Here is a 21,751-nt window from a genome sequence, read left to right as displayed (position 1 = left end):
GGACATTGTAAGACTATTTCATGGTTAAACTGTCCCCGTTACTGGCCATGTAGTTCTCTTGTTCTGTAGATTTTGGTCTAAAGGCCCTAAATATACTTTGTGTTTAAACAGAAGTAGACTACTGAATATCTACTCAAACTATGGATGACACTGAAAAGACAATCAAGGACTGCAACATCATACAAATGACTTTCTCTCCCGTGTATGAATTATACTACTTGAGCTGTAACAGGAAAATTGGACTTGGACTGATTTCAAGTCAATTTTAGATAGTGCGGAACTGTGACTATAAAGTCCTTCCTTTTAGCAGCTATAATCCAGATACCAGTTGTCAGTGATAATCCAGTGCCACAGGACTATGAGAGCTGTATAATAATTTGTAATAAAGCTGAAAACATTTACCTGCTGTACACCATCATGATGTTTGATAGCTTCCAGGTAAAGATTCTGAGCCCTAACTCACTGACCCGACCTTGTCTCTTGAAATGAGCCGGTATGAAAGTTTCCACATGATGCCAGCGCAGAGGCAACGGGCTGTCGCTGCTATCGTCAGGAAACACTGAACGTGCCTGTATGAGCAGTTGATAAATTCATCACAGCGACGTCCCAGAGCGAGCTCTGATGACACGACCTTGATCGATCGCAGGGAGAACGACAGATGGCCATAAAGGACAATCATGTAACTGTACGCTTATTAGCATAATCACATGCATATACAATATACTTTTTACAAGGCCACACGGCACTTGCACAGCACCGGTGGGTTTGTGACAGAGATGTAATGTTGTTGTCTTGCATGAGTCGTGTCACTTTTAAAAAGAAAACGAAATTAGCAAATACAGCAAGAGCATGCTGAATGTGATTCAGTTACTTGAAAATGCATATTGTCAGTGTCCAGCTGACAGTGACTTTCTTCCATATTTTTCCCGCTAATTTTTTGGGGGGGCAGTACAATATCAGTGGGAGGATCTGGACAAAGGTTGCTGAAACATATGGAGGGCAATAGCACCATAATGGCAGCATAATAGACAAGTGCTTAGAGAGACCATCCATTAGTGGAACAGCCTCAAGTTTGATCTCCCCAGCTTGCAAACACAAAAATGAACATGTTAGCCCACTGTAACTCCTCTAAGCCCTCATAAGCGGACCAATGGTGTATGACACACTGTGTACACTATACACTGTAATAAAATGTTACCAGTAGCAGAGCTGTTGGAATTCTGCCTGGCAGTTGTGATTTTCTCAATAATTTTCCGCCATAAATATCTACACTATGTAAACAAAATTCTGGGACCTTGGTGACGTTGCATTCTAAGTGCAAACACATTGCAGTGGAGTTGGATCCATTCCCTGCCTCCTTTGTGGCTGTGGCTTTCTGCAGGATTTTGAATGTTTTTTTTTTGCCCATGCAGTGGAGTGTTGGTGTGGTCGGGCACTTTCCACCTTTCTCTATCTGCTCATTGGATTTCATACAAAATTTCATGTTTGTTTCCTCTCTTCCCTCACCCATTTTTTCTTGCTCCCATTCCAACAATTTTATATCTGTCTGTCTTTCCATTCTTCATAACAACTTCCCTTCCTTATTTGCACCTCCTTTATTCTTCTTCCTCAACCTTGCTTTCGAGCGACATCCTCTCTACCTTACGCCCCCTCCTCCCATAAAACCAATGACACCATCTTCCTTTCATATCCAGTCATTCTGCTCCCCTCTTTCATTGCATCATCTGTTACCTCCACATTGTATTTTCAGATCACATCGAGGCACTGGTTTTACACACTAAGTCACTTTATACCTCATCAATCAGTGGAAAGTCAGGGAGGGGGCAGAGAGAGATGGTGAAAGAGCAAAGGCTTGAGAGCAGGAGACAAGAGGGAAGAAGCAGAAGAGGAACAAAATGAGAGGAAGTGTAAAAATGAGGGAGGTTAAAGGTTAAAAAATGAAGACAATGAAAAGAAGTCAGGAAGAGTAGTTTGGAGAGGATTACAGAGCAAAGCAAGTGAAAGGAAGATAATAGAAGGAGCAGAGGAAGAATGGGGTTAACAAAAAGAAATAAATCTTTATGCAAATAGCGAAAGACACGAAAGAGGAAGAGACAATGGGATAGTGGAGAGAGAAAGACGAGATGGTGACAGAGAGGTGAAGAGTAGTCCAGAGATTTATGGCAGGTTGTTACGGAGCACCGACTGAATAACAGAAGGTGAGACCAGGTGAATTATTCATGAAGATACAGGGCCGCGTGTGTGACATGTGGGTGACACACACACACACACACACACACACACACACGTCTCAGGCACCCTTATTCGAGATCATCTGTGAGGAAAAGGAAAGACAAGTCACACACAACCTGTGGACAGTCTGAATTATTCCTAAAAAAAGATGGGGCTCAGAGACAGCTGCTCTGTCCTCAAACTGAAAGAGTGATCTCATTCAACAGTGGAGACATAATAAGAATATTGTATGAATGTATGATGGAAAAAAACCCATCCCTCCTTTGATCACTAGAGACTAGAGATTGCCAACTCAATATTTGACAATCACAGCTCAGTTCATTCAGCTCTTTTCTATCTTGTATGTTCACATGAATTTACATCATTAGACACTGTCTTTAGGAATCAACACTGACTATTAGTGATATTTGTTTTCTTGTATCAACCTTCATGGATTTATTAACGTTGAACAGGGGACAAAAAGGTTGATGGAGGTTGAGAGGTTTCTAAGATTCAGGAAAGTATTGAGTATAGGATAGGTAAATTAGCCATATAATGATATCCTATGCCGCCGTACAGTCATCATACTCAAAGCACACAAATATGGCCTCTAAGGTTGTAAATGCTTCAGAACTGCACAGAACCTTTCCAGACCGGCTTAATTTGAACACACCCTAAAACCCATGACCTCTAAAATGTTTTTTGGCAAGGTTCATGGTAAAGACCAGCTATCTGATCCAAACCTATTCCAAGAACTGGAAACAGTATTTGAAACTTACTGTAAAGTGGTGTGAACTAGCATATTACGTGTTTTCAATTTCAAACAAACACATGCATAAACAACCACAAACCAACATTTCACAAAACAAAGTTCCCAGAACAATCAGGAAGAACATAATTTTCATGACTACTGATCATCGCAAGAACACCTCTGGGAGCTACTGTCTCACACACTCACCGAGTTGATGCAAGCCAGTTCCTTGTTGAGCAGCCAGGGCAGGGAGAGTTTCCCCTCCCCTCTGTAGCACGACTGAATCCTCTCTTTAATCTTCTCCTTTATCCGTCTCATTGTGAACAGACACAAAGCCGACTCCTTGGGTGGCTTGGCTCTGTTCTTCTGACCTTGGGCGAAGACGGTAAACAGAACCTCCTCATGCTCTTGAATACCAAGGGAACGTGCCAGACGGCTCCCCGGTCGGGCCAAATAAGCATCCTGAACCAAGCGGTACTCCACTCCGTCTTTGGTGCAGCCAATGGGGAATTCAACATAGGAGTAGAACTTAGGATCATCAACACATAATCGGACGATTTTAGAGGTGAAGAATTGTTCGCTGCTTGCATCTGGTGAGGTGAGCTGGGTATCAAGCTGTAAGGTAAGATAATACACAAATTGCTCGCTGTTGAAGCCATAGATGTAGTAGATGTCAAATGCTGGGAACTTGGAGAGAGTATCTGAGGGAATCTTGAGTTGTGAGGAAACAAACTCATCCTGGTAGACAAAGCTGAACATGTCAGCGTTCTCCTCGTTGGACATTAACTTGCGGCTTGACAGTGTCGGGAAGTATTCGGATTTCCCATCGATCGGGGTGCCAACAAAAAGTTTGCCACCTCCACCAAAAAGATCTGGGGAGATCACGACACCTGACATGGTGCCTGCTTCAACAACACTGGATAGGTAATGTTCTTTACGGTGGTGGGGCTCGCCGAGCTTGAACAAATCATCCAGACGCAGGAACTGGCATATCCCCTGGGAAGTACTACCACAGGCAATTAAGCGGTTGTGGGCAGCATCAAGTAGCAGAAGTTTATTGACATTAGAAGTTTGCACCAGCTCATGGGGGCAGGACTGAACACCAGGCGGAGGATAACAGCGAGGGTTGTCTGTAACTGGACCAGTAACATGACTTCGTAGCTTGGTCAGGTTGCTGGACAGCTTGTAGATCCAGTTGACTGCACCCAGGTATACCTCGCCTGTTTTGTTATGGACCACCAAATGTGTGAGACCACCTTCCGGTGGGGAAAAGGACAGGAGGGAGGAGGAGGAGGAAGAAGGGGTGGAGGTGGAGGGCATGAACAGGGAGAGGAGAAAGAAGAGGATTGGGAGGATGAGAAAAGGTGGTTTGAGGTTGGAGGACATGGTGGTGAGGGAAGGGGAGGTTTGAGTAAAGGAATGTAAGTGTGTATTTTTGAATGTGTAATCCTCTACAGGGTCAGTCAGTGCCTTATGGGACCGCAGGGTGTGATGATACAAAAGGAGTGTTTCCGAGCAATTGAAATCCTCTTTCTTGTTTCCCCCTTTCTCCACTCTTGTTTTATAACCGCATCCCCTGATCCTCAGCCTCATCCACCACCAGCCCTGCGAGACAGAAACAAAGCAAAATTTTAACAAACACAGATATCAATATATTCATGAACTTATGTTTTTGCACTTCCAGAGGTCTGACAGAAAGGATTTATTTGTTTGTATCGAAATGACAAGACACTGAAAATTTGCCCACAGACCCAGACTCAGCCTCCAAAAAAAAAAAAAAAAACAAAACAAATGAGCGCACTATCGGCTTTGTTTTATTGACTTCTCGACTCTTGGCTTGCACCACTCTGTGGAGTGCATCTTTTAAAAGAAGACAGGGCCAAACACTGCTCCTCTGCGAATCGATGGATTGTCTGGAGGTATTTAAGGATCCAGTCGACAATGAGCATACGCACACAAAAATACATACACACTTCAAACATACAAAGTACACAAAAAATGCATCCTGTAACACACAAGTCTGCACAAGTAAGAAAGCATGTATGCACATACAACACACATAAAACAGGAGATGTAAGCACATGTACAAAATGTCACAAAGGGTGCACCACTGATGTGCAGCATCGTGATAGCAGGTAAGCCTTCAGAAATTCCAAGTGGGGCCGCAGGGAGAATCCTATAGAATATTTACTACAGACTAACAGAGCAGAGGAATACAAGCACCCTGTCGTTTAAAAGGAAAGGGGAGAGAGGTGATAAAAGAGAAGAGAGTGAGAGGGAGAAGTGAAAGCTATTTGGCTTTACACAAGTTCAATAGAAATGATTTCTATGAGTGAAAACTAACAGAAAAAGAAAAGTGGATGGTCCATCCATTTCCTATACCTACCTTTCTAGGTTCAGGGTCACTAGAGCCTAGGGCCTGTCTCTGAGTGCACAGGGGGATGTTCCTCATACTCAATCATCAACACCACTGTTGTGTAAACTTACATTCTTGAAAACACCTTATTTGCATTTCTAACAAGCCAAGATCATTCAAAAGAGAAGCAAACCAAATATTTTGATATATGCACCTGATGAGTAGCTTTCACTGGAGTGAAAGGACAACATCTTGCAACAAGGTTAGCTATCACAATCCATCCATGGTGTCAGCCATGAGAAAAATAAATTACATTCACTGATGTCACCTTACATTGGAAACCCAAATCTGTAGAACAATCATTTTTGCACTGGGACAGAAACAATATAGTGGTCCAAAAGGCTGCCATCACTTGAACAGTTTTAAACCAGCCACAAACCCACATAGTGTCCAACCTTCTTTTCATTAATTCATTGGTTTCTGCTTGGCTAAACTCAGAGCACAAAGCAAAGGCTTGTTTCATAATGGAGTTTGGTCAGCAAACTATTCTCGTCTTTTATTTCTGCTGCCGTTTTTTCTTTCTCCCTTTTATTACATTCCTCCCTCTCTCTCTCCCTCTCTCTCTCTCTTTCTCTCATCAATAGTGTCTTTCATCTCCCACCCAGTCATGATTACAGTTGCCCAGAAGACGATGCTGTTGCCTGTCCCTCCAGGACAATACATCCTACTGTCAGCATCTTAGACACACGCACACACACACACACCCACACACACACACACACTCTCACACACAAATGTGAACACACAACACACACGTACAGCGTCAAAAGCATTTTTTTGTACACACTGTCACAGATACTAGTGACTTCACCACATCTGAACACACAGTCATGGATAGTTTATGTCATTACTGACATAAAACAGATGTGCCCACACACACTCATGCACCACCCATGCACTTATCCCGCAGATCAACACAAATATGCAGGCTACACACTGTTACAACAGACAAGAGAAGAAGCTGAACTTCATATGTTAAGTGACTTGGCTATTTTTGCAGCATTTTCATCTCACCTTCTCTGATGTATTTTATAAATTCTATAAATAAGTCAAAACTAAGCAGCACACATGGACTCTGTGGCTATACAGCTTCAGCAGCCAGTGGAGCTGAGTGCTGGGGATGTCAGGAGCTGTTTGAGAAACTGGGACAAGAGAGGACGTCTGTGAGCTGAAAAACAAGTTTTTGATTTAGAACAATTTCTTTATCTGTCTGAATTAGATCAAAAGGAAAAAAATGGTTCGTGCTTGAAGAAAGTGGTTAGAAAAGTGACTGGCTAAATACTAGAATATGGGAAGACAAAAAACACTGAATAATGAGACAAAATATTCTAACTTTCCTCCTGCTGTGGTGCACAACATGCTAATTGAATAATAATAAAAAAAAAATCCATCCAAACATGTTAAATTTGTCGTTATTGTGTGCTCTTACCAAACTCATGAGCGGTGAAATTAATTACAGAAGATGCATTCATTTAATAATTTGTAATATTGATAACTTTATTTATATAGCAGCTTCAAAAATATGTCACAAAGTTGTTTTTTCTTTTTCCTTTACAGAAGCAGCAAAATAAAACAATTACATTTGCAGATAGCACCTTGGTGACTCCACAGCGTATACTGATACAAAATCAGCCCCATGCAAAAACATTATCTGGCCTGTCTGGGTTTCTCTTTCAAACACATTCAACTCTAATAAAAAAATAAGTTATCACTTGGTATATCATGTAGGTAATTTTCCTCCAACAGATCAGCATCTTATCTGATCAAATAAAACATTGAATTAGCCAGACCTTCACTCCTGTGAGTGTATATGTGTGTGTGTCAGGGCCATAGTAAAGCCCACCTGCCACATCAGATGAAGCTGTAGAGTCGTTCAGGTCTATCCCATGCTGATTTATTGCTGTTGGCATATTGATTGCGCACACAGCTACAGACCTTGGCCAAACACTTAGGCAAATTTATATACATCACTTCTTTAGCATGGAACTCACATCCATGTCTGCTGGCCTCACTCCATGAGAGTCTTTGTGTTTGTCTATCCTGCATCTGGAGTCAATATTATTTTCTACTAAAACACAGATCCAAACGCATCAACCTATACATAATCTGTGTGTACACAAAGCATACAGAATGGCAGCCTGACTGTGAAAACCACAGCAAAGTATAAACATTTACATTTATACCATTTCCATTTGAGAGGATATTTTTCTGGATAAAGCACAGTGGAGAGAGAATATGGGGGGGGAAACATGGGGGACCTGAGCTGGAACTGAACCACTTGGCACCTTCACCTGAATTTATAACCCTGCTGACAAAAGCAAGTGAGCAGAGGTTTGGATTTTTACATATAATCAGCAGCATAATCACTTGGTCAAGGCTTAAACCAAGGTTTTATAACACCACTCAGGTTTCCACACATTATGCTAAAAGTTCAAGCTATTTTATGCCTTGTGCTGAAAGTTATTTGAACTTTAGCCTCATTTGCAACTGACCTTTCAAAGTGTGCACAGTCAGTGTACAACTAATCAGGAAGCTCAAACATGGAGGAATCATGCCAGAGTCTCAGAGAGAGTCTGATTTAAAAATGCATGTGTACTGGCTTTATGTTCTCAAAAAACAAAAAAAAACAAACAAAAATGTTTTTTGTATTAGCTTTATGCTTGATTAGCACTACAAACTGTGTTAACTGAGAGGTGGAAAACGGAGCGCAATGTAGTTTTACCTCTGGTCTGTTAATTAGTCAATTAACCATTTGTTTGTTTTTGATAAGTATGTTTGAGTATTTCTTTTATCAAGCAAAAATGACCAAAAGCATTGTGGGTTCCGAGTTCTTAAATGCAAGAATTTGAAGCTTTTCTTTGTCATGGATTATATGACAAAAACCTACTATGTCTTTCTGGATGACTTGTCAGGTAAACAAGACATTTGAACATGTCATATTGGACCCTGACAAACAGGAAACATCCTCCCTCTCAGAGGAATAGTAAGAACCAAACAATCAAGCAAAGCTTGAACCTTTTTTCATGGACCCAAACATTATATGCATCCATGTTATATCATGGACAACTGTCATTTAATTACGGTAGTTGTGCTTTTAAATGTCATTAGAGAGTCAGAGAGTTCAAACTGACTTTGAGCAAAGTTGTAAAGTCTTGTCTTGACAGACCACATTTCACTACCTAAAAGCGCCCTGTGGGGTTTTCAACCTCTAGCAGTTTTTCTATGAGTGAATACCTATTTTGTTAATGTTCAGCAGACACAAAAATCACATTCCTTACTTTAGCCTTAAGTGCTATTGTTGTGACAATGTTTAAAAATCAATTTAAAAAGTTGAATGGAGTTTTACTCCTGCTAAAGTCTGACAAATGACGCCAAATTATTTCCTCAGATGCTGCAAAACAGACATCTCAGGATACGCATACAAAACTTGATCTGATCAATTCACTTAACTCCAGAGTTACTGCAACAGATGGTAGCAAAGTTAAAGTTATAGTACAGGTCAGATGAGGACACTGAAGATGGAGGAACAGAGCAGGAAGCGGACACACACTTGAACGTGAGGAGATTTTTATTTGGAATCCATTTCCTGAAAGGCATAATATTGACAAGTACTAATACTGCAGACTGTAGTCGTCTCACACCCTCCTATCCTGTCTTTTAACAGATGGACAGAGTTAAGAAAAGACAGAGAGGAACTTGATCAAATAGAAAGGATACACAGACAGAAAAATATCCTGCTTTAAAAAACAGACCTTGAATGCTGCATTGTATTTATACCAGGAATGTATATTGTGACCAAAGTAATTAATGCTAACAATATTATCACTGTAGTTATAGTGGATTAGCGCCACCTACATGTATAACAAAGAGAGTGAAAAGAAATAAAAAATGATTAAAGACGCACTGGACTACAAACAAAATATAATCATTTGTGTATTATTAACATAATATCAACATTTCTTTTGTTTAATTATCAACAACCGGCATTTATACATGGATCATGGAAGGTTAAACTTGCTACTTGGTACCAACTGTAACCAAACTGGTATAAACTTATTATGACACATTTTCTTTACAGAGATTACCAGCTCCAACCTGCTTGGTGCCATGGTCTTGTCACATTAACGCAAAGAAAATTTAGATATAATGAAACCTGTCATTACTGATGCTTGAAACACAGTTTAATGAGTGTGGACTCTGGACCAAAGATATGTTTTTACACTCAACACATTGTTTCACTCTAATTTCTACGTATTAAGTAGACTGCTGTGGCACCAGAAGAGCCTTCAATTTGATTCTTTGTATTTTTGAGTTTAGTTCTTCACTTTAAGCCTATAAGAGGTTTGCTTGACTCGACTGACACAGGTTGATGTCTTTTAATTGCATTTTGTCATGTTTTATCTTTAATGCAAAAATAATTGGATGATACTGGTGACAATATGCCATGTCATCTAAACTAATTGGACCCTCTACTTGGGTGTGAATCAAATGAAATAAAGTAAGTGGTTATGCAAGCCTGAAGGAATAAAAGAATGTGGTTTGGACTGTGTGTGTTTGTGTGTGTGTGTGTGTGTGTGTGTGCACGTGTGGGCTGCTGCACCATGCAGTGGACACACAGTGGTTTCATTTACAGTCGCATTCCACGACTAACGTACAGACAGCTGCACGCACACACACAAACGGTGGGCAAACCAGCGGAGCACTCGCCTCTAACATCAGTCCCATTAAACACACTTCACACAGCACTCATTTATATGGCAATGATTCAACATAAAATAAATCTTTTCAGTTGAACACAGACTGACACACACCCGACACATACACACACATTGGTTTTTTTTTTCATTAACAACAGGGATTAACAGGAAAAAGCAGACAACACAATGACTCCATTCAGAAAAAAACACACATACAGGCAGACAGAAGGGTTATATACTGTAGGAACATGTGAATGCGAATACATTTATGCGAATACATTTATGCAAACATCTGCAAACGCACAGCTACACACACACAACATGCACATCAAGCACCAACAGCCCAATAAACACATCCACAAACACACAGATTCACCAACACATGCTTACTTTCCAGGCTGACAGGTGCAGCTCAGACATCACTCATTCAGACAAAGGAGTAAAAATCTACACTGAACAGAGCTGAGTGGTTGAGCCTTAATCATTCTTAATCTGACTGAGTCTCCTTTACAATGGACTCACTCTGTCTCCAAGCCTTCCAGAGTGGAAGGATTTAAGGATTCTTTGGATAAAGTAAAATCTAACTGACACCTGCAGTATGCTTGTTCTTCCACCCTGCAATGGACAAATCACCCTGACTTATAATTACATGTGCAAAAACCAGGGTAATGTGTAAAACCAAAGGAATCAAAAACCAAACCAGGTTTCCAAAAATAAAATATTATTTTGTGCCAGATATAAGAGAATGCCACAAAGTGTTTCTGAGGAGATAGTGATGGGGTTTAATATTATTCTTTGGTGTATTCGGTTTGTTTCCACCTGTCTCATCTGTGTGTGGATCGTTGCTCACACTGGATCAGTCACACTCCCATTAAGAGAAACATTAAGTTCACACACGTAGGTGGAGAGGGCAATAGTGACTGCAGCCATGTAGAGAGAGCTGTCCCAACTGAGGGAAAAAGTGAGTCATGTTTCACCCTCATAATGCTGATAACATGGGTGTTTTATAATGGTTTTCTGAGAAGAAGAATTTGCACTTTGGTTTTATTGACAGTTCTTATTTTTGATTGGTTTAATTTTTGTCCTGAAAACAGTATATATTCAACCAGAAAACTTTGTTTGCAAAAGTTTGGTAGATCAGTGAACTTGAAACGGCAAATAGTAACAATTGTGCTAAATACACAAAGAGTATGCACTGACTTCCATTCTTACAAAGTCAAATGTATTGGTGTATTTTTGTGTTTTTGAATCTTTTAATAATTGTCATACAGAAAAAGAGTGCAAAAGACACTACAAACTACTTCACCACAACAAAATATAATTCACATTTTATCAGAGTTGTTGAAAAGCTGATGGTTTTGTTTGGATTCTGCAGAAATGTCAATTGCAACTTTTGTCCATTAGAGTTATGAGTGTCCCATCACCTCTTTGTTGCTACAAATACTTAGATCCATCATCAGGTACCTGTCGTGTGTGTATGAGTGTTTACCCACATTTTTTCCAGTATTTTCTCCTCTGAATAAAAGGTGGAGGGTAGAGTCAGAGTAGCTATTCAGCCTCCTCTCACACAAGTAGAGACAAACAAAACAACAGCACAAATGTCCAAAGTAGGGCTGGGACTTTTTTTTTCATTGCTCCAACAAGTAGGCCAGGGCTGGATCTCGGGGATACTGGACGCATTTGCACATCGCACTGTCGAGATTTAGCTTTTCTCTGGCAGGTGCAGATAAACTGGTGTTTCCTCTTGCATGGGGTGAAACACAGGTCTGCTGGTTTCTGACATTTTACGTAGTTCTTATCACACTGATATATGTACAAATGTTAATTTTTTCTGATATACTATATAGACAAAAGTAGTGAGCCACCTGACCATAACAGAAAGATAAACTTTGATGACATTGCACTGAGATCAAAGATTCATAATAGAAAGATACATGACTGAACTCAACCTCAGCTGAGGGTGCTGCAGAAGTTTCTTTTTAAGGGCGGTCTATGGGAAAACGCTGTATTTTTTGCTGTAATACCACAAGTGGCCACTGGGCAAAACTGTGAGTGTAGCCAGTATACCCAAGTCTAAATATTACATTCATGGGGAAGGAGTGAGAGAAAAAGAGAGAGAGAGAGAGAGATATTTGTATGTGCTGACAAATCCTTTAAAAAAGAGAAATTACTCTGCAGTTGGATCATTCCCATGATGGGTGTTGAACTCACTGCAATGGAGTGTGAGTGTGTGTGTGCAGTCTCCAAAGACGGGACCCTGCAGCTAAAGCCATTAAGAGGGGCTTTAAGTGTTTGAATAGGCCTTGAAACACAGTTCTTTATCAGGGAATCTGGCGTAGATAATCGAAGCTGGCTCCCAACCGCAGTACAGCAATTTTGCAGTTTAAGAAAATGAGAGGGAGAAAGCAATGAAGGATGGAAAGAGTGAAAGAAAGAGAAAACAAAAAGAGTCTCTAAAGCTCGTTCATTCCAAGTCCAGAAGAGGGAAATCACTGCATTGGTATCAGTGCGTTTGTGAGTACATGCATACCGAAAAAAAAAACTACAGAAACACAGACAAGGACACAGCATAGAGTTCTCTACTGTTCCTCATGTAGGTCTGTGTGGAGACAGATGGGAAACTCAGCACATACTGTAGTTTCATATCTGGAGGCGAGCAGAATATCACCATCTATCTTGGTTGAGAGACTTTATTCTCCATCTGCAAAAAAAAAAACCTGTTTTATTGTCACGGCAGTGATGGAACACAGGCTAAGTTGGGTCGCTGGTACAAATGGGACACAAACACAGTAATATGGCAGCACCTGTTCTGCATGAGACTGAGCTGGGTTTATTTACATGAAAAATAGTAATGACAAGGAAAATCAACCAGCAACATGACTCAAACAAGTTAGGAGAGAGGCAGCAAAAAACAGTGAAAGTTGCAGAATGCTCATAAAACATATGTGAAACACATGACTGTATAAAGGATATTATTACATGGGCTCAGGAACACTGTCCCAAGTACAATTTTGATGTAGAAAATCCAGGGATATCAACATCCATCTGGCAAATGACACCATTAATGTGCAGTAAATAATGATGAGTCCTATTCTAAAACTGCAGGCTAGTAGGCTTCAGCTGCTGTGGAGCTAGCATGGTGAAAACACCTCCGTGTTGTCTACTTTGGTGGTGTTTTATTCTACTGTCATTCCTGTGGCAGGTACAACAGCAGCCTTTTTGTCATCTCTTCTGGTTGCTCTGCTAGACATATGCTTACATGCTAATGAAAATAATATTAGTTATATTAGTCTTCAACCTTACCCCACACTTTCTGAAATTGAAAATGTAGCAGTGTTTACTCAGAGTACACAAGTAATCTTACCTTTACTTGAGTCATATATTATTGTAGTCACACCCATACTAGTTTGCACTCTATATGCATGTAGGTGTAAGCACGGACAGCAATATGTATATTTCCTTTATAAAGTTTAAAATGTACATCAAATGATGGCCTGCACTTTTATCAAGCAGTAAAATATAATTCATTATATAAATATAATGTATTTTCATCACTAAAATGCTTAAATTAGGATGAATGTGACCTCACTGGCCTAACTGGCATTTTCATCCAAAAGTGGTTAACTTTGACTTTGAACTTCCCTGTGTGTCGTCATAATGTAATGGTCGATTGAACTATCTGGTCCACTCTGCTGTCAATGCTGCTTTGAACATAATCAGCGTGTTTTAGTCATTTAAAGAGGTAATAAGAGGTTAAAATAACTTCTGCTGAAGATAATCATGATGAAAGCCTTTTGGCCATAAAGGATAGCAAAAGTGAAAAATTAACAGCAGGCAGGAGCCAAATGCTGGTGAATTTTGGTAATTGCCTACTCCATCAGCCACTCTGGCAGGTCACCAGCCACCATTTGAAGATCCTTCATGGTTGATAAAAGCTGCATGGTGAAATTATGAAAACAGTGGGCAGATTTTGGAGATGTACCTGCTGCTTTTTTCATGTAGACTGAAAACTGAAGAGCAAGTTGTCACACTGTGGAAATGTCCTGGTGGGGCACTTCCTACTGCTGTGCAGTTTAAGGTCAAGGCTTTTCAAAGTCTGACACCGTGGGTCCCAGCTTTAGACGATATCCAGACAGCTGCTTTTCAGAAGACGATTAATAGAAATTAATAATAATTAATACTGAATCTGTAGAGCTACTGTCACAAGGATTGTGTACACAAGACACGCATGTAGGTAGGGAAGAACTGGTATGATCCTGACTGGTACGCTGTGTCAATTCCTTACTAACAGTCCAGAGTGTCATCACACGGAGAAGCACGAGCAGCACCTCGTAATCACGTAAGAGTGCTCTCAGACACACGATCTGGAAAACACAGGGAGGTTATTTACGGGTAGGTTTATGTATTTATGTACTCGCACTGTTGTTTATGTTGCTATTTATGCTTTTAATCCTCTCTTCAAAGCCTTTATGTACAAAGTGCTGGATTTCTTTGGCACTAGCAGGAGTCTTACTTTGACAGTATTCTGTTTAAGTGTGTTTAAAATCTGTTAATATGATCGAATGTTTTATATTTCTAAAAAAAAAAAAATGGCACCAATACATACATAAAGAAACAAGAGACGTATGTGCACAACGCATGCACACACACACACACACACACACACACACACACGAGATAATGTAAGTGCTCTTTCTGTTGCCTACATTTCAGATGCCAAGCTTACAGAGGAGGGATATCACACTTGATTAAACACTGCCACTTGAATCAGCCACTCACACACCTACACACACCTACACACACACACACTCACATAAAGACATATACATCCCTTAGGGAAAGAAGAAAGATCCAAACACACACTTGCAGACACGGCCAAAACTCTCTTCGTGTGCATCTGAGAGTGAGGCTGTGTGTGTGTGTGTGTGTGTTGTTGTTGTTGTAGATGTGTGTGAATGCCAGAATTTCTGCAAAAGCTAAGTGTATGTGTGTGTCGTCTATCCGTATGTCATCTCTCCTCTGATGTGACCTTTACACAAAGATATTTTCTTCCCGCCCTGCCAGCAACACTGCTAACACAATTACACTGGGCTAATGAACAGAGGACCCTGATAAAGTGCTACACACACACACACGCCCACACACACACACACTTCCTTCATGCATATCAATCTCCCTGTAAAGGCTACATTTGCATCTTTAATATAAATGAAAGTGCTTATTAAAGTGCACACAGCAGTTCAGATCAGATGGAGGAAGAGCTCGTCTAACTCCGGCGCATTTAACCCCTCGCGCTCCTTCTCGTTTCTATTAAATCCAACCTTCTTTTCTCCTCTTCCTTCTGTCCACAAGGGTCACACTAGTAAATCAGCTTGCTAATGCAGTGCTTTTGTTAAAACTGAACCCAGGGTCATGTCTAAAAATTACTTGTTTTGCACGCCTGCAACACAAAAATAATCAAATCGCTATATATATGAAACAGGGAAAAGCAGCAAATTGTCACTTTTGAGAAAATGAAATACTGTTCAACTAAATAATTAATAAAACTGCTGTTCTGTAATGGCTAAATCCGCTAAAACACTTACTATTATTATCTTGCCTGTCAGGTGATTATCAAGTATTACAGTAAATGCTGTTTTAGAGGCTTTTGAGTAAATCTATTGTGCCAGAATGGTCCTATAAAAATGCTCAATATGAGCTTTTATTATTAAGGTATCCATACTAACCTTTAGAAGCTTGTATGAGTAAAACCGTAAAATATTTCCACATGTGAGTAGTGTTTAAGGTTTACAATGATAAGGCTACAAGGAACCAAAATCTCATGCACCAATTTCCTTGATGAGACCGAGAAGCTCTTAACATGAAATGATCCCACTGTGACATTCTGATTAGATTTCACACCAGTATGAATAAATTTGTTTCATTAGTACTAGTGCTTATATTTACAAAATGCTCCCGAGGGCTTCTCCGTGGTAATAAAAGGAAAACTGTTCACAGGTTGGTTGCGAGGTTTATTTTGCAAGCAGAACAATTTAAGCAATGATAGCAAAGCATGATAACAAGGCACTAAAACATAGATAGAACAATTCTTTACAACAGTAAGGTGAATTCTGAATACAAACCAATACTATACAAACCAATGGATACTGCTTTGACCGCAAATGTTCAACAGGCCTCGCAAGTTTTTCCATGTTGACTGATTTGTTAGAATGCAATGTGGCACCTGACTAAAATTTGATTGGCTGATTGGTGCTTAGGTACTTGCAGAATGAATTACAAGTTTCACCGTCCCCACCACCATTTATTCAGGGTCAAAATTAAATAAAAAATATTAGGCCTAACTCAGAAGAATGTTAAAACACATATTTCTCTGCTTTTGTATGATTAGTGTCCACAGAGAACATTTTTAACCAGCCCCAACTTCCTGTCATTATATATCCTATTGCAGTGGATGTCAAAGTGGTCCCAATAAGCCCTAGGTGTCCCTGAGGGAGGCTGCAAGGACTCTGCATTAGAATGGAGAAAAACGTGATTCCAGTTTCCAGTTAGTAACACTCTCAACACCACCATCTTTCCATTTACATTTTGAACAAATTCACTTCAGTCCCATTTGACACTAAATCAACAACAGACCTCTTTTCCGTATGAGATCCCTGGGATAAAATCTTATCAAATTGGGGTCTGGTAACTAATTTGTCTTTACTCAGGGGGCCGTGACATAAAAACATTGAAGAAACTCTGCTCTGATTCCACTGCTAATCAAATCTGGATCTACATTTTTGACATGAGGTTATGGTCACAAAGGAAGACAGGCGAAATCTTGAGGCGCTGCATTGGTCTGATTACGATTGGACAGGATCCTGGGTACTTGGGTCTGGATCTGATTATCACGTCTAAGAACTGACAGCATTCCAGCACTGCTGCAGGCTCACGCCCTCACAGGGGGTTGGGATTAACCACTGCACATGTGTTCTTCTCATTGTATAGTGCTTTATTTGATGGGATAAAAGAGAAACCAGTCCTGGTGTGTAGACGCTGGTAAATCCAACTAGATGACCCAATCTAAAGAACCCGAAGTGCAGAGTCTTTGAACACTGAGCTGCCAACTACCAACACCAGGGCTGCTGTTCTGTAGCTGAACCTGACCTCTGACCACAGTAATGTCCCTACAAGGAATGATAAAGTATCACAACAGTGTTATTGCAGTCTAATGGCATACAGGACAGAGAAACAAGAGGTGGGGTTCAAGAGGAGTTTAAGATCTGTACATGGGAGAATGAAATAAGTTTAAGTTGGCCCACAACTTAGGATGATTATTATAACCTTTCCTTTCCTTTCCTTAGGCTCACTTGTTTCTACCGCAGACAGGCCTTTTTGAACATTTATCTTCTATCAAGTGTTGAAAGAATACTTGAAGTATTTTTTTAAAAAAAGAGGTGTCACTAAAGATTTGGCACAATAAATGGCTTCATGACAATACATTTTGTTGATGTGGGATAGAGTTCAAGTAGATAACAAGTGGATAACAGAGACAGTTAGAGAATGAATCTGACAAAATCAGGCCATAAAACTACTGGGAAGGATACCAAAGTTTACCTTTGGTCCATAGCAATAAACACATACTGCAGTACAAACACAGACATGCATACACACACATGCACACACACACAACATGTACCCTTCATGCACATTCATACCTTAAAGAAATCCTTGTTTCCTCATCCTGGTCACTGTCAAACACACACACACACACACACACACACTTATGGCATATGGACTTTGCACAGAGCCTCGGGCAAGTTCCAAACACACACTTGATTTCTGAACACAATATTACTCTGGTGTTGCTCTTGTTAACATAGCATCTTAACCCCAGACCCTCCAGCCACACTCTCTGACTCTATGTGTTTATCTCAGACAGGGGGACTTGAAAGCTGGCCCATGGCTTGTTGCATTTCTATAACACAGCGATAGATATCCATGATTTGCTCTTGTTAACCTTAAAGCAATATTTCAGTTGGGTGCAGCACTGTGCTGTAGATTTTGGCAGGCATACACCCATGGGGGGTTCATAAATAATCAACTGCATATGTTTTCTGTCCAGGTTGAGAGGGGTGATGTATTGGTACTTGCCTTCATGTTGCTTTTCTTTCAGTGTGGAAATCATAATTCAAGTGGATGCAAAAAAAAATAAAAAAATAAAAAAAGTGTTTCCAACCAAATTATAGGCCTTTGGTTGCTGTTACTGTTGCTTGCACTCTTTAACAATAAGAATAATAATAATCTTTGTCCATGAAGCAGTTACAGTATCAACACAGTTTCACAGGAAAGGAGAGAAAGACAAAAACAAGACTCAGTGGTAAAAATAAGATTGTAGAATATATGAAAACAATAAAAATTAATAGATACTGACAGTAAAATGAAGAAAAAAATATTCTCTATCAGGCCTAAAACTAAGAATGAGGGCAAAGGCGTTTTCAAAAGTAATTTGAGCTGTTTGAAAGTACTGATAAAAGAGGGTCAGGGTGGGAAAACACACACCGTAGGCCCCACTAATGTAATAAAAATGAAAATACTGTTCCACAGCGTAATATCAGTGTTGCTCAAGTTATCCATCCACAGCCAGAGACCTGCTGCGGCTGAATAAATATTCAGTCAGACTATGTTACAGCTAGAGACCTCCTGATACTGCTTTTAAACCGTTTTTCCTTCAGGCATGTGGAGGGGACACCCATGGGCCTGGGGGTCAGAGGGGGCGTGAGAGCATAGAAAGGCCTGGCTAGGAGAGAAAGGAAGCCATAGAGGGACAGAGACCGAAGGGATCATGTCTCTGTGGATGTGCTCCAAGGCAGCAATCCAATACTGTAAACATGCTGGCTACCCTTAACCTGGGAGACAAGACCCCCGAGGCCACTGAGAGAAGATTTTGAGAAGAGTTCAAAAGGTTATGAACAGCAGAGTCCATCTTAGCAAGTCATGCAGTCTCATACTTAGAAAACTTTACTTTTCTGATGCTGTTTAAGTTCTGAAAGATTGCTACTTCGTGGGAAATTGTAAATTCTTCACTGGTGCCCTCATGCCGAGCTAATCCAATCAGTGAGATCATCACAAGATCCACTTTGGATAAAGGGAAAAGACACAGATTTTTCTTGTCATCTCCTTACTGGCTTGTTCTAATAAAAGAATAAAACAACCCAAATCATAATTTAAAAACAAAACAACAATCAAACCTTTCTGATTGAATCATCCAACTGCTTTTGTATACAGAATTAATAGCCAGTACATGTGTTCACTCACTGTCTAAATTCACATCCATTCATACTTTTTGAACAGGAAAACGCATCACATGAAAAGGGAATGATTCTATCTCATGGGACCCGTGAGTGAGAATATGTGAGCTTTAAGTAGCTTCAGTGACTGCTGGCACTCTATTTCTCACTCTGTTTCTGCTAATTACTTTTCAATTTAACACTGCTGTCAACTAAAACATATAATAGGAAACACACGTGATTTTTGGACTCTGTGAACAGATCGCTCAGTTTTGATGTTTAATATTTCATCAGTTTTGTGGGAAGGAACTCAGTTTGATTGCTTTTTCATTCACTCAAGTAATTCATTTTGATAAAAGTATCAACATGTTAAACAAGTCAAGTACAATGACACCTTTTCAAAAATGATTAAAAGACAAGAAATTGATTGTCATCAAATGTTAGAAATGATCTAATCCACGTGTCAGAATTACAATCATTTTCATAGAGCTACTCAGTGTCACTGCAGTGTGAGCCTGCAGGTTAAAAACTATACAATAAGCAGCATCTTTTTGCAGTATTACCCACCCACTGAGTCAGTATCCTGACTGCACAAAGCCAATAATATGACTCATCACTTTATACAAGCAGCAGACTGGCAGCAGGTTTTAGTTAAGCAAAGATTTATCTTTGTAGCTGTTGTAAAAGAAGTGGAAATAGTGTTCGCTGAGCTAAAACTGCTCCAACAAGTTTTCTGGCTGTAACGTTAGACTGAGGCACCATGATGACAACAACTCAGCTCATAAAGTAATCAAGGTGACTAGTTATCACAGCCAATCTTCTATGTTCAAATTAAAGCCATAAAAGTGAGGTTATGGAGGACAGCATGTTAGCTAGCCTGCTGACTTTTCTTTATAATGCTCTGGTCATACATTAACAGACAAACGTATTATTTCTGTTTTTATATTTAAATCAATCTTAAGGTAAAAAAACAAAAAAACAAAAAAACAAAAACTGACTTATCCAATGAGAATATGTCAGCCTTTAGAGCAGCTCTGCTTTTGACAAATGTTTGTATAACTGAAACTACCAATCTGAAAACAAGCATTTTATTTGCCAGGATTTCTTGGCACAGAACGAGGGGCCATATTCCATTTTTGTGAACATATATTTGTTGCTATTGCCAGTGTTAGAGAAGTGATACTTTCCATCAAAAGCCTTAGTTGGAATGTTTTCAATCAACTAATGTTACACTTCTCAGTTTCTGGAACGTCGTAATGGCCAACTATCTTCTCACAGGCTCCATTTGTTTATTTGTCTTTGCCTGGCTCCATACGTTTCTTTGAACATTTTTATCACAGAGCATTGGAAAGCTATTAACACATCCAATTGTACTTTTTAAAATTCTGGTTAAACAGCTCTGCTTCTACCTATAAATACAGTCCTATCAGGTAGCTGGGCCATGTTTTTTAGCTCGAGGTTAAAAGTAGAAGGAATATAAATTGAAAGCAGGCATTGTCACAGACAGTGTGGTCATTCATATCATATACAGCACTGTGTGAAGGATTCAGCAGCTTCTCTGAGGACTCTGTCACAAAGACGAGAGCTACAGTTAAAAAAAAAATGACTGAATGAGACATCTCATTCAGTAAATTAAGTCATGGCTCCATCAGATGGAGCAATGAAGGAGGCTAAATTTTAGATCTCAAAAAGGTCCATCTCACCAAAACCAGGAACATCTGTCCAAATAGATCTCTCCTTAAACAGTGAGAGGCTGTGCAAGGAGAGAAACGCTCGATGTTCATGCAGTGCATACTAATTATGTCTGTGTGACTGTGTGTTTTTGTGTGTGAGAGAGAGCAGGAAAGCTCCAAAACAAGTCCCATTTACAGTGATAAAATCTGTTAATCTGCCTGTGCTGGACCCTCTCAGTATATCAGCCCCATTCATTTCCCTAAAGGACCTCTGGAGTGGGGTAACACACTCAGCTCCTCGACTCACTCACACTCGCAGAGAGAACCAGATGTTTGGACAGAGTTGATATACTCATCACATTCGAGTAGTAATCCCCTCCGCCGTGTCATTGAAGCTGACATAGTCTTTCGCCAGCAGGCACACATTTCACATAAACAAGACATCAGCAGCCAGAAGTGTAAGGACATAATCAACACACAAATGTCAACCATCCGGCTGCCTTTCAAGCATTAGTGTTGATTTCTGATTGCACTGCAGACTGTAATGTGACTACAACTCGTTCCGTGTATAGAAAAACATCGAGAGGAAGACCGAAGTTGACACAAGGCAACAATGAATTAACGCAGCATGTGCACATGTGCAAGCGTCCATGCGAAGAGGTCAACCCAGAGCACAGGTCTGAATGGAAATGTTTGTCTTTGCATGTGTGTGTGTGTGTGTATGGGGGTATAAA

At 40.0% G+C, this 21,751-nt stretch overlaps 1 protein-coding gene across 5 annotated transcripts in view; it reads right to left on the bottom strand.

Moving 5' to 3' along the window:
- Positions 1-21,751, bottom strand: part of LOC124063494 (plexin-A1-like) — a 279,266-nt gene that overhangs the window by 218,615 nt on the left and 38,900 nt on the right. For all 5 annotated transcript variants that reach the window (XR_006844116.1, XM_046397214.1, XM_046397216.1 and 2 more), the window contains one exon: positions 3,170-4,567. Coding sequence is in view for 4 of the 5 variants with exons in the window: in XM_046397214.1 (XP_046253170.1) it covers positions 3,170-4,555 (1,386 nt within the window). In the remaining variant the exon portion in view is untranslated. The remainder of the gene's footprint in view (positions 1-3,169; positions 4,568-21,751) is intronic.

This window comes from Scatophagus argus, chromosome 8, assembly GCF_020382885.2.
Source record: "Scatophagus argus isolate fScaArg1 chromosome 8, fScaArg1.pri, whole genome shotgun sequence".
NCBI lineage: Eukaryota > Metazoa > Chordata > Actinopteri > Scatophagidae > Scatophagus > Scatophagus argus.
The sequence above is the reverse complement of the archived record's forward strand: the minus strand, read 5'-3'. Positions and strand labels throughout refer to the sequence as shown.